This window comes from Hippopotamus amphibius, chromosome 12 (assembly GCF_030028045.1).
Source record: "Hippopotamus amphibius kiboko isolate mHipAmp2 chromosome 12, mHipAmp2.hap2, whole genome shotgun sequence".
Taxonomy (NCBI): Eukaryota; Metazoa; Chordata; class Mammalia; order Artiodactyla; family Hippopotamidae; genus Hippopotamus; species Hippopotamus amphibius.
The window spans coordinates 39,305,827-39,319,235 of NC_080197.1; the positions used below are offsets into that span (position 1 = coordinate 39,305,827).

The following is a 13,409-nucleotide window of genomic DNA, read 5'->3' on the forward strand; positions in this document are numbered from 1 at the left end:
TATATAGTATATACACACATACAAACAATGGTAGAGTTAGCAGAGAATTATTTTCTTCCTTACTCTTTTTTCTATTTTTAAAATTTTTTGTGGTGAGCTATATATTTCATTTTTTATAGCCATTTCTAAATTTAAAAGAGCAAACCAAGAGTGCATTCTGTTTTCTACACCTCTTGATAATTTATTTTGGCTGTGTTCATGAAGAGTTTCCTTAGACTGTGTGTGTGTGAGAGAGAGAGTGTGTGTTCCTCACATAAAATGCTGCCGTTCCAAAGAAGGGGAGCCCCGCCCCCCGCCAACTGCTAATAAGCTCCAGTATTGTTGATTTAAACACATTGCTCACAAAGCATTGAATGGATGTGTCCCTTCAACTAGAATGCATTTTAGAACATCTCATCTCCCCTAAATCTGGGGATAAGTTGCTTTTGGAAATGGGATACATCATTTTTTAAAATCATTGTCATTTGTGATGCATATGTACAGGAGCACTTATTGTAGTATTTTTTTTTATTTTTTTTATTTTTTTGGGGGTACACCAGGTTCAATCAACTGTTTTTATACACATATCCCCATAGTCCCTCCCTTCCTTGACGCCCCCCCCCTTGAGTCCCCCCCACCCTCCCTGCCCCAGTCCTCTAAGGCATCTTCCATCCTCGAGTTGGACTCCCTTTGTTATACAACAACTTCCCACTGACTATTTTACAGTTGGTAGTATATATATGTCTGTGCTACTCTCTCGCTTCTTCTCAGTTTCCCCTTCACCCCCCGCCCCCTCCCATACCTCGAGTTCTCCAGTCCATTCTCTGTATCTGCTTCCTTGTTCTTGTCACTGAGTTCATCAGTACCATTTTTAGATTCCGTATATGTGAGTTAGCATACAATATTTGTCCTTCTCTTTCTGACTTACTTCACTATGTATGACAGATTGTAGTTCTATCCACCTCATTACATATAGCTCCATCTCATCCCTTTTTATAGCTGAGTAATATTCCATTGTATATATATGCCACATCTTCTGTATCCATTCATTTGTTGATGGGCATTTAGGTTGCCTCCATGTCCTGGCTATTGTAAAGAGTGCTGCAATAAACATTATGGTACAAGTTTCTTTTGGGATTATGGTTTTCTTTGGGTATATGCCCAGGAGTGGGATTACTGGATCATATGGTAGTTCTATTTGTAGTTTTTGAAGGAACCTCCAAATTGTTTTCCATAGTGGCTGTACCAACTTACAGTCCCACCAACAGTGCAGGAGAGTTCCCTTTTCTCCACACCCTCTCCAACATTTGTTGTTTCCAGACTTTGTGATGATGGCCATTCTGATTGGTGTGAGGTGATACTTCATTGTGGCTTTGACTTGCATTTCTCTGATGATTAGTGATGTTGAGCATCTTTTCATGTGTTTGTTGGCCATCTGTATGTCTTCTTTGGAGAAATGTCTATTTAGGTCTTCTGCCCATTTGTGGATTGGGTTATTTGCTTTTTTGGTATGAAGCTGCATGAGCTGCTTGTATATTTTGGAGGTTAATCCTTTGTCCGTTGTTTCATAGGCAATTATTTTTTCCCATTCTGAGGGTTGCCTTTTAGTCTTGTTTATAGTTTCTTTTGCTGTGCAAAAGCTTTTAAGTTTCATGAGGTCCCATTCATTTATTCTTGATTTTATTTCCATGATTCTAGGAGGTGGGTCAAAAAGGATGTTGCTTTGATGTATGTCAAAGAGTGTTCTGCCTATGTTTTCCTCTAGGAGTTTTATAGTGTCTGGCCTTACATGTAGGTCTTTAATCCATTTGGAGTTTATTTTTGTGTATGGTGTTAGGAAGTGTTCTAATTTCATTCTTTTACATGTTGCTGTCCAATTTTCCCAGCACCACTTATTGAAGAGGCTGTCTTTTTTCCATTGTATACTCGTGCCTCCTTTGTCAAAGATAAGGTGCCCATATGTGTTTGGGCTTACTTCTGAGTTCTCTATTCTATTCCATTGATCTTCCTTTCTATTTTTGTGCCAGTACCATACTGTCTTGATCACTATGGCCTTGTAGTATAGTTTGAAGTCAGGAAGCCTGATTCCACCAACTCCATTTTTCCTTCTCAAGATTGCTTTGGCTATTCGGGGTCTTTTGCGTTTCCATACAAATCGTAAGATTTCTTGCTCTAGTTCTGTGAAAAATGCCATTGGTAATTTGATCGGGATTGCATTAAATCTGTAAATTGCTTTGGGTAGTACAGTCATTTTCACGATGTTGATTCTTCCAATCCAGGAACATGGTATGTCCCTCCATCTGTTTGTGTCATCTTTGATTTCTTTCATCAATGTCTTAAAGTTTTCTGCATACAGATCTTTTGCCTCCTTAGGCAGGTTTATTCCTAGGTATTTTATTCTTTTTGTTGCAATGGTGAATGGGAGAGTTTCCTTAATTTCTCTTTCTGCTCTTCCGTTGTTCGTGTATAGGAATGCAAGAGATTTCTGTGCATTAATTTTGTATCCTGCTACTTTACTAAACTCATCAATGAGTGCTAGCAGTTTTCTGGTAGAGTCTTTATGGTTTTCTATATATAATATCATGTCATCTGCAAAGAGTGACAATTTTACTTCTTCTTTTCCAATTTGGATTCCTTTAATTTCTTTTTCTTCTCTGATTGCTGTGGCTAACACTTCCAAAACTATGTTGAATAACAGTGGTGAGAGTGGACACCCTTGTCTTGTTCCTGTTCTTAGAGGGAATTCTTCCAGTTTTTCTCCATTGAGAACAATGTTGGCTTTTGGTTTGTCATATATGGCTTTTATGATGTGGAGGTAATTTCCTTCTATGCCCATTTTCTGGAGAGCTTTTATCATAAATGGATGTTGAACTTTGTCAAAAGCTTTTTCTGCATCTATTGAAATGATCATATGGTTTTTATCCTTCAATTTGTTGATATGATGTATCACGTTGATTGATTTGTGTATATTGAAGAATCCTTGCATCCCAGGGATAAACCCCACTTGATCGTGGTGTATGATTTTTTTAATGTGCTGTTGCAGTCTGTTAGCTAGTATTTTGTTGAGGATTTTTGCATCTATATTCATCAGTGATATTGGTCTGTAGTTTTCTTTTTTTGTGACATCTTTGCCTGGTTTTGGTATCAGGGTGATGGTAGCCTCGTAGAATGAGTTTGGGAGTGCTCCGCCTTCTGCAATATTTTGGAAGAGTTTGAGAAGGATATGTGTTAACTCTTCTCGAAATGTTTGATAGAATTCGCCTGTGAATCCATCTGGTCCTGGGCTTTTGTGTGTTGGGAGATTTTTAATCACTGCCTCAATTTCCGTACTTGTGATTGGTCTGTTCATGGTTTCTATTTCTTCCTGGTTCAGTCTTGGAAGATTGTATTTTTCTAAGAATGTATCCATTTCTTCCACGTTATCCAATTGATTGGCATATAGTTGCTTGTAGTAGTCTCTCATGATCTTTTGTATTTCTGAGGTGTCCGTTGTGACTTCTCCTTTTTCATGTCTAAGTCTGTTGATTTGCATCTTCTCCCTTTTTTTCTTGATGAGTCTGGCTAATGGTTTATCAATTTTGTTAATCTTCTCAAAGAACCAGCTTTTAGTTTTATTTATTTTTCTTATGGTTTCTTTCCTTTCTTTTTCATTTATTTCTGCTCTGATCTTTATGATTTCTTTCCTTCTGCTCACTTTGGGGTTTCTTTGTTCTTCTTTCTCTAGTTGTTTTAGGTGTAAGGTTAGGTTGTTTATTCGATCATTTTCTTGTTTCTGAAGGTAGGACTGTATTGCTATAAACTTCCCTCTTAGAACTGCTTTTGCTGCGTCCCATAGGTTTTGGGTTGTTGTGTTTTCGTTGTCATTTGTTTCTAGATATTTTTTGATTTCCTCTTTGATTTCTGTAGTGATTCCTTGGTTGTTTAAGAGTGAATTGTTTAGCCTCCATGTGTTTGTATTTTTTGCAGTTTTTTTCCTGTAATTGATATCTAGTCTCATGGCGTTGTGGTCTGAGAAGATGCTTGATATGATTTCAATTTTCTTGAATTTGCCGAGGTTTGATTTGTGACCCAAGATGTGATCTATCCTGGAGAATGTTCCGTGTGCACTTGAGAAGAAAGTGTAGTCTGTCGTTTTTGGATGGAATGTCCTGTAAATATCAATTAAGTCGAGATGGTCTAATGTGTCATTTAAAGCTTGTGTGTCTTTATTTATTTTCTATTTGGATGATCTGTCCATTGATGTAAGTGGGGTGTTCAAGTCTCCCACTATAATTGTGTTACTGTCGATGTCCCCTTTTATAGCTGTTAGCATTTGCCTTATGTATTGAGGTGCTCCTATATTGGGGGCATAGATATTTACCATTGTGATATGTTCTTCTTGGATGGATCCCTTGATCATTATGTAGTGTCCTTCCTTGTCTCTTTTAATAGTCTTTACTTTCAAGTCTAATTTGTCTGATATGAGTATTGCTACTCCAGCTTTCTTTGGACTTCCATTTGCATGGAATATCTTTTTCCATCCCTTCACTTTCAGTCTATATGTATCCCTTGGTCTGAAGTGGGTTTCTTGTAGGCAGCATATAGAAGGGTCTTGTTTTTGTATCCATTCAGCCAGTCTGTGTCTTTTGGTTGGAGCATTTAATCCATTTACATTTAAGGTGATTATTGACATGTGTGTTCCAATTACCATTTTCTTAATTGTTTTGGGTTTGTATTTGTAGGTGTTTTCCTTTTCTTGTGTTTCCTACTTAGAGAAGTTCCTTTAGCACTTGTTGTAAGGCTGGTTTGGTGGTGCTGAATTCTCTTAACTTTTGCTTGTCTGGAAAGCTTTTGATTTCTCCCTCAAATCTGAATGAGATTCTTGCTGGGTAGAGTATTCTTGGCTGTAGGTTTCTCTCTTTCAGGACTTTCAGGATATCCTGCCATTCCCTTCTGGCCTGCAGAGTTTCTGTAGAAAGGTCAGCTGTTATCCTGATGGGTTTTCCCTTATATGTTGTTTGTTGCTTTTCTCTTGCTGCTTTTAATATTTTTTCTTTGTGTTGAATTGTCGTTAGTTTGATTAATATGTGTCTTGGTGTATTTCTCCTTGGGTTTATTCTGTATGGGACTCTCTGTGCTTCTTGGACTTGGTTCATTATTTCCTTTCCCATGTTGGGGAAGTTTTCCACTATAACCTCTTCAAATATTTTCTCAGACCCTTTCTTGTTTTCTTCTTCTTCTGGGATGCCTATAATTCGAATGTTGGTACGTTTAAGGTTATCACTGAGGTCTCTGAGGCTGTCTTCTAGTCTTTTTATTTTTTTATCTTTTTCCTGCTCTGTGGCGTTTATTTCTCCCATTCTATCTTCCAACTCACTTATTCGTTCTTCTGCCTCAGTCATTCTGCTGGTTAGAGCATCTAGAGTATTTTTAATTTCAGTTATTTTGTTATCCATTGCTGTTTGTTTTTCTGAGTTCTTATGAACTGTTTCTTGTACTTTCTCTAATTTGTTATTGAGATTTTGTATCATTTTTACTATCATTACTCTAAATTCTTTTTCAGGCATTTTTCCTATTTCCTCCTCATTTATTTGGTCTTGTGGGTTTTTTTCCTGCTCCTTTGCCTGCATGGTGTTTCTTTGTTTCCTCATGGTTGTCCAAGCTTTTGGGGTTGCTTGTCCTGGTGATAGAGGTGTTTATAGAAGACTGTCCAAGCCTCAGACTAATGTCCAAGTATTGGATTAGACGAATATTCAGTCTAGGAAACACATACATGTATAAGACACACAATTATTGAATCCGTTAGGACATAAGGCTCTGGAAAGACCTGACAGAACCCCAGTGTGCTATCAGATATTCAAAGAGAAACCCAGCAGAAATTGACAACTGAAACAGAACAAATCAGAGACAAAAGCAAAAGCAAACAAACAACAAATAACACCCTACACATACAAACATCAATCCAGGGAGATTTTGTAAGCTAGGATCAAATATAGAAATGAGCTGGAGTACCACCAGAGAGAATGGAGATTCTCAGAATGTAATTAGACAACTGTACTAAGAACTAAGATAAAGACAAAAGCCTAATATTAATACCAAGGCAGTGCATCATCTGGAGAATAGAGCAAGGAGTCTGAGCAGACCGATAGTGTTGCTTATCAGTATGTTAAGATAAAATACACTTAAAATGGCTGGAAGAAAGGGGAACAGAAGAGCGTAATGTGGTTGGAAATATGCAAAGAAAAAGAAAGGAATAGAAGTGTATAAAAGAAAGGGATGAAAGGAAAGTATGAAAGATATTTTGTCCGTACTACCAAAAACTTAGCTAGATATAGAAGTATATAAAAAGGCAAAAAAAAAAAAAAAAAAAAGAATAAAAAATATCCTTAAAAAATTATGTTATAAAACTTGTAGATCCCTTAGGGCTAAGATCGTATTTAATAAATCAAAAAAAAAAAAAAAAAAAGAGAGAGAAAGAAAAAAAAAAAAATCCAGAACTGATCCCAGAATGGACCAGTTCAATAGGTATTGATACTGCTATTTCTGTTTCCTTAGCGTCTCAGCTGTAAGTGTCCTTCTCCTTGCCTTGGGTTCTTTTTTGCGTTATTCTGTGACCAGCAGAGGTTCCTTTATTGTTCGTCTGTAAGCCTCGGTGTGTGGGGAGGGAGAGGGTACAATAGTGGCTCCTTCTCCTGGGAGGGAGTGAGCAGTGGCGCACTGTTGTTTCAGTCAGGCTTGGAGGTGCCTGTTGCAGAGGGCGCTGGTGGCTCAGGCGTACACAGAAAGTCTTAGAGTTGGGCCTCTCTCGGGGTTTTTTCTTTTTGATGCTCTTGTTTTTTTTTTTTTTCTCTCGGCAGCCTCCCTGCTGCTGGCGTTGCAAGGAGTTTTAATCTAGCCCCGCCCGAGTGCCTGAGGGTGCTTGTTATCCCTGAGTGCCTTAGGTGGCCCGCAGGGCGTCTCTCCACTGCCTGTTGCAGAGGCACCGAAAGAGAGGGAGAGGCTATGCGCGCGGCTCCTCCCCCACGCCCGGGAGCCTGCAGCCTCCAGCCGCCATCATGGCCGGGCAGCTCTCAGGGACGGGCACTGCTCTCCGCGGACCTCTTCCCTCCTGTGCTCTCGGTCCGTCACCCTACCGGCAACAATGTTTCTCCCCCTGAACCAGCTCTCCGGTTCCCACGCTCCCGCTCCTGGACCCTCCGTTCAGCCGCGGATCGATGTCTCGGTCCGGGAACGCTGAGCAGCGCTGCGGACCCTCCGTATGTTTCTCACTCCCTCCCGTCTGCCACAGCTCCGCCGCTTCACCCTCTTTGAGCCCTCGTAGATGCCTCCCTACCGGCTATGTCGGGCTCCCCGCTGCCCTTTCTGGTGTCCGAGGCCGTCTGCTGGTGTTCGGCTGGTTCTCTGTGGGAATGACTGCGTCCTTCCGTGCATTCCCAATGCAGCTGTGGAGAGGGATGCACTCCACGTCTCTCTACTTCACCGCCATCTTGAGATATATCCTATTGTAGTATTGTAACAGCAAAAATACTGGGACAAAACTGAGAAGATGTCTATAAATAGAGGAATAGCTTAATAAGTTAACATGTCTCTACTATACCATATCTGGTCTACTTTATTATATACGAAAGCGTTTATAGTATTAGCACTAAGGCATCCCTAAAATTTGAGGTCTTTCCGGACAAGCATGAGGATTAATTTTCAGCACTACAACAGGGATCCTTGGATACCTCAGCTAATTTTCCCCAACTTAATACAGGAGATGAGCTGAAGGTCTAAAGATAAAGTCATAAGGAAGGTCTAAGTGTGCAGAGGACTCACACCACGGACTGTCTAAGAGAGGGGCACTGTCTGTAAAGCCTACCATGATTGTCTGTCCATGGATACACACCATAGCTCCTTTTTTTTTTTTTTTTTTTGGAAATTTACAAGGCATTTTGTTATTTCAAAGATTCCTCTAATTGCTTCAGTAAAAAAACATTTTTACCATCAACTTTCCCCAAATCATTTGATCATGAAATCTTTTTGTTTGGTGATTTGCTTGGGAGAGGAAGGGAGGTGATTGTTGTTAGAAATAAGGTCTATTGTTATCTTACAGTAAACATTTCTTTTTTTTTAAAGATATTTTTGGATGTGGACTTTTTTTTTTTTTTTTGTCTTCATTGAATTTGTTACAATATTGCTTCTGTTTTATGTTGTTTGGTTTCTTGGCTGCAAGGCATGTGGGATCTTATCTCCCCCACCAGGGATCGAACCCACACCGCCTGCATTGGAAGGTGAAGTCTTAACCACTGGACCTCCAGGGAAATCCCCCAGATCACATTCTTATGGGGAAGGATGGAGGGAAGAAGGAGAGAGAGAGGAATAAAAGAAGGAAGGTAGGAAATGATACCAGAAAGAAAATGAATAAGATCCATTATTTCTAATTCATGATTCCAAACCCAAGAACGCCCTGAGGTCAAAACGTTTGTTTCTTTTTCTTTTTGTTTTTATTTCTCCCAAAATTGATGTGTCTCATTACATGGCAAAACTTGACTGGAAGTGACATGAGGCCACCATATTTATTATCTTTGTTGATCCCTCTTAGTGAGAATATTCCCGTGTTATAGCAGAAGTATTCTTGTTACATGATGATGCAGTGTGACCTCAGAGTGATGGGGTGTCACATAATCTAGGGCCACTGAGTCATGTTACCTTTTCCAAATCTGAAACACTCTGAATTCAGCCAGTTCTGAATTTGAAGGGATTCCGGGAAGGGATGGTGGATCTGCTTTGCAGCCATATTTTGTAGAGCCATCCACACTGAGTACACTGACTCCCTTACCTATGAAGTGGGGAGAGGCCCTCCCAGGTTTGTTTTGGTGGTTAAACATGATAATACATGCTGGAAACCCAACACACGTCTGGACACAGTGCATGTTTCAAAATGTCCTCTGGTCTCTTGCCACTTTCTGCTGGCCTGTCCCCACCAGGCCCACCTGGTCAGCATCCGTGCTCAGGGGTCCTTGAGCTTTACCTGCCTCAGAGAGCAGTGAGCAAAGCCAAGGTCATGTCTCTATTTGTTTCTCCCCCTGTGGAGACCCTCCCCCTATGCCTGGGGCTTGTGTTTGTTTTGCTTCATATAGTTTTAATGGCTTCCTCTTTGTAAAATATGCTATTTTATTTTATTTATTTATTTTATTATCTATTTATTGGCTGTGTTGGGACTTCGTTGCTGTGTGTGGGCTTTCTCTAGTTGTGGCGAGCAGGGGCTACCCTTTGTTGTTGTGCGCCGGCTTCTCATTGCAGTGGCTTCTCTTGTTGCAGAGCACAGGCTCTAGGTGCACAGGCTTCAGAATTTGTGGCACATGGGCTCAGTAGTTGTGGCTCACGGGCTTAGTTGCTCCATGGCATGTGGGATCTTCCCAGACCAGGGCTTGAACCTGTGTCCTCTGCATTGGCAGGCGGTTTCTTAACCACGTGCTACCAGGGAAGTCCCAAACATACTATTTTAGATTTAAAAATTAAAAATTCAGAGGCAGATCTCCTGACAAGACAGCGGCACCCTCCGTTGGCGGCCATAGCATGGAAACATTCCACTGTGTCAGGGGCTGTCCTTAAAAATGCATCCTTACAAATGTGATGAATTTGAGCCTGCAGTTGTAGGTCCTGTTATACGATGTACATGCACACATAAATATATAGAGTGTACATGATTTGGGAAGCTGCACAAAAGCTGGTAACATTATTTGCTGTGTGGCAGAAAATTACATAGATGTGACAGGGGAAGGCGGGGAGACTTTTCACTGAATACTGTTTATATACTTCTAATTTTGAACCATGAAAATGAGACATCTACTCAAAAATGGTGAAAAAAAGCATTTCCTAAACATTTTCTCTTTCTGTTACAATGGTTTACTCAATAGAGTCAGCATTTGAACTGGGACATTGCTTCTTAAACTTTTAGGGAATTCTGGTCTCTTTTAAATATCTGTTGAAATCTATGGAAACTCTCCTCTGAAGAATGTAGTCGTGTGAGGACACACACACACACACACACACACACACACACACACACACGGGCAAATGAGAGGACTTTATTTCTCACATTATTCCCTCTTAGAAGTTTACGTAATTGGCCACATCCTACAATGTTTATCTCATTGTTCTTTGTTTTAGACCACCTCACCCTTCTTTATAACTAATTTTCTGGATTTTTGGTGATTCTCCTTTGAAAAGAAGGCTTCAAAAAGTAGACTAATTATGTGATTACTCTTTTTAAGATTCCCTAAGTTTCCTGTCTCTTCTTGGGAATTGGTTCCCCAACACTTTCAGAAGTGCAGTTTGGTCGTCCCTGGGCCCATGTTTGAATAACTACTCTTTTTCTTGTCCTTGAACTGATTTAGTACAACCCTGTGTTCCTCTTTCTTTTGCTATTGGTATGATTTATAGAATCCAAATTTGGAAAGAATTTTCTTAATAAGAGGCCTCAGGAACCAGCATTTACTTTCTTCATACCTTTTCTAAAAAAATTAGAGTACTCATTTCATTCTCCTCATCTGAACAGAATCCCACGTGCAATAGAAGGAAACTGGCATGGAACCAGCACACAGCAGATGCTCAATAAACGACAGCATCTTTCCTTTCCCTGGGATTGACGACAGCTTGGCCCCAGCCTGGCTTCAGTGCTCCCTCCTCTTTTCCTGAGATCGGTGTGTTCAGGCCACACTGGTGGCTGGTACCAAGGAGGTAGAATCTGAAGCCCAGGGCTCACATTCAGGAGAGTTACTCTGACTGCCTCACTACACTGGATGCAGCTTCAATCTGCCCAGACCTCCCCTTCAGCATGAGGCACCCGTCTCCCTAGATGCTGGGAATGTTGTCTGGTGATAACTCTCAGCTGAGTCCCACCCCCAGAATTGCACTTGGCTGAAGGGGCCCCTTTCCCCCAAGACTAGGACCTTCCTTTGGCGGCAGTGCACATCCAATGACTGGTCAATGCAAGAGGTACGAAGGGCTTTCCCCTGCCACGGTTCAGGGTAACTTGGAAGGGCTGTCTGAGCACAGAGCTCTTTGTGGAATAGGCTGAGGCTGCTGTTGCAACCTCATGACATCCTCCCTCTGCCCAGCCCAACTTCTCTCACTCCCTCTGTGATGCTACCCCCAAAGCCCTCTGCAAAAACCTACCTGCTCCTAATTCTCCACTTCAGTCTCTTTCCTAGGGAACCTAGGACTCAGAAACTCTCAGACGTTGAGTCATTCTAGAAAACTGTGCTTTTATGATAGCTGATGGTGCAAAGAACATCATTCGTTTTTATCGGCGCAGGCTCCTTACCCCGTTCTTCACCTGTCAGCCTCCAGATTGCCTCTGGCTGTGGGGAGGAGCCCTCCTCTCAGCCGGCACTGCCTCCCCGGCCTCAGGTGTGGGTGTGTGACTGCGGCCTGGCTGATCAGAGCACTGCGTGGTCCTAGCCGCAGCGATGGTTGAGGGATGGCACCGAACTCAAGCTGGGCCGGTAAAAACCCTCCCCAGGATTTACGCTTCAACCATTGAGACAAAGAAGCTCTCTTTGTCCTGGAGTGTTGAACTGGTGGATGGAAGAAAGTTTCAGAGGAAACTGGGATGAGAAGATGGAGAACTCTGATGACATCATTTGCCCCGCTGAATCCAGGTTGTTCTGAACCCAGGTCAACTATGAAGTTTCGCTTGGGGAGTGAATGCCTTCTCTTGTTTGCTTCAGTGAATTTGATGGGTTTCTTTTATTCGAGGCCAAAAGAGTCCCACCTGATACAGAGGTTTGCCCTTTAGCTGCCCTCGATTAATAATTATAACAACCCTAATGAATATTTTGGGTTTTTTTTGTTTTTGTTTTCCTTTAAGAACTTTTATTGAGATACAATTCACCTGTAATAAACTGCATATATTTAAAGTGTACAATTTGATTTTTTTTTTCTTCTTGGTAATGTATATATGACAAACCCAATCTCCCAGTTCGTCCCACCCCAACCCCCCCCAATGAATATTTTGAATTAGAATTTTTTCTAAAATGTATCCTTTCTTGCTTCTTACGCAGGGCTCCAGAACATGACCAGTCCCTGAATAGCTTTGGAATATTCCTGGTCCTGCCGGCTGGCATTTGACACTGAGGCCCAAAGGGCTACCCTGGGCTCCTGTATCTGTGTCAGGTGGCCTCGGTGTCTGGGGCTCATTGGGTTCTCATGTCTAACTACTTTGAATTAAAAATCTTTCCCATCATTGCCAGGCTGTTACTCTTTGCTGTTTCTCTCTGCTATCACTATAATTGCTTCTAGCAACCCCTTTTCTTCTCTTTAATTGCTGCTTTGATTTAGGAATCTGGTCTCTGAGTTCATATGAGTTGTGTGTAAGGTGGGTGAACATAGGCTTTGAGCAGTCTTGCAGGCTCCCCTGTGCCTAAAGTGCATACATTTTTCATATGTGGACACTGGATATTAACTATAGCCATTCAGTTGCATTTTATGGTTTTATACTTGTCATGAGACATGTTCTCTATCAGGAAATGTGTGGGATCCATGTCAGCAAGATGTGATGTAGCCATCCACGCAGCCAGGAAACTCGGTTGTATACAGTAATTTCCATCTGGCATATTGTTCTATCTGGACAATAACGTCCTCAAATGAATTCATGCTACATGAATCAGTGACTTTTTTGAGTCAAGAAAATTAGACTGAAGCCTAGAGTAACTGGATTCCTGCAGATGCTCATTAGTTTCTACAAACCCCAACTGGCATTTATGCCAAGTGATGCCTCACTTCTGTTGGTGTTTCTTGTGCTGTCCTAGTGACCACTCTTCCTGGGTAATCTATACGTGAATGTGTCCAGAGATCAAAGTGGAATTGCCAGCATTAGTTTGCTTTCTCTGTTTGATTCTGTTTTTGTCTCATGAACTTGACTTAGAGCAGCCAGGATACGATGCTTGACTTCTCCTGCTGGCACCAAGGACAGAGTCTGGGAATCTGTAAATAGCAAGAGGCACACAGCCTGGGAAAGCAGAAATGTGCCTCCGCGTTCTCCTTTGCCTGTAAAGGAAAGCGCAGGTATAGGAGGGAGGAAAACATTCCCAAGAAGGGAAGAAATCTCACAGTCCCAGAGAGTCAGACATCATCAATTAGTATGAACACAGCATGCATTAGTTTTGAACAAAGAGAACTGCTTTTGCCAATCATTTCAGCTCCTCTTTACCACTTCTGAGTGTGTTTATTTTGACAGCTTTTTATTTACTCTCTTTTTTTTTTTTTTCCCAGCACTATATCAGAAATACAGCCCCATCTGGAGACAGTGCATAACTTGATGTTTTCCGTGACCCTTCCAATCAGGAGTAACTACAGCTATCGGGGGAGCACTGAAAAAATGTCAATTAGCAATAGAAGTTTCACAAACAAGCATTATGTCTTCCTCTTACGAGTCCCTGGGTGCAGCTCAAAATGGAGCAGTA

The 13,409-nt window shown here is 41.3% G+C and overlaps 1 protein-coding gene across 1 annotated transcript in view; it reads left to right on the forward strand.

Annotated features, from left to right (window-relative positions):
* Positions 1-12,111, forward strand: part of KIF16B (kinesin family member 16B) — a 291,849-nt gene extending 279,738 nt beyond the window's left edge. The window contains exon 27 of the mRNA XM_057701884.1: positions 12,009-12,111. Within this exon, the coding sequence (XP_057557867.1) occupies positions 12,009-12,023 (15 nt within the window). The 3' untranslated portion in view covers positions 12,024-12,111. The remainder of the gene's footprint in view (positions 1-12,008) is intronic.
* The last annotated feature ends 1,298 nt before the right edge of the window (positions 12,112-13,409 follow it).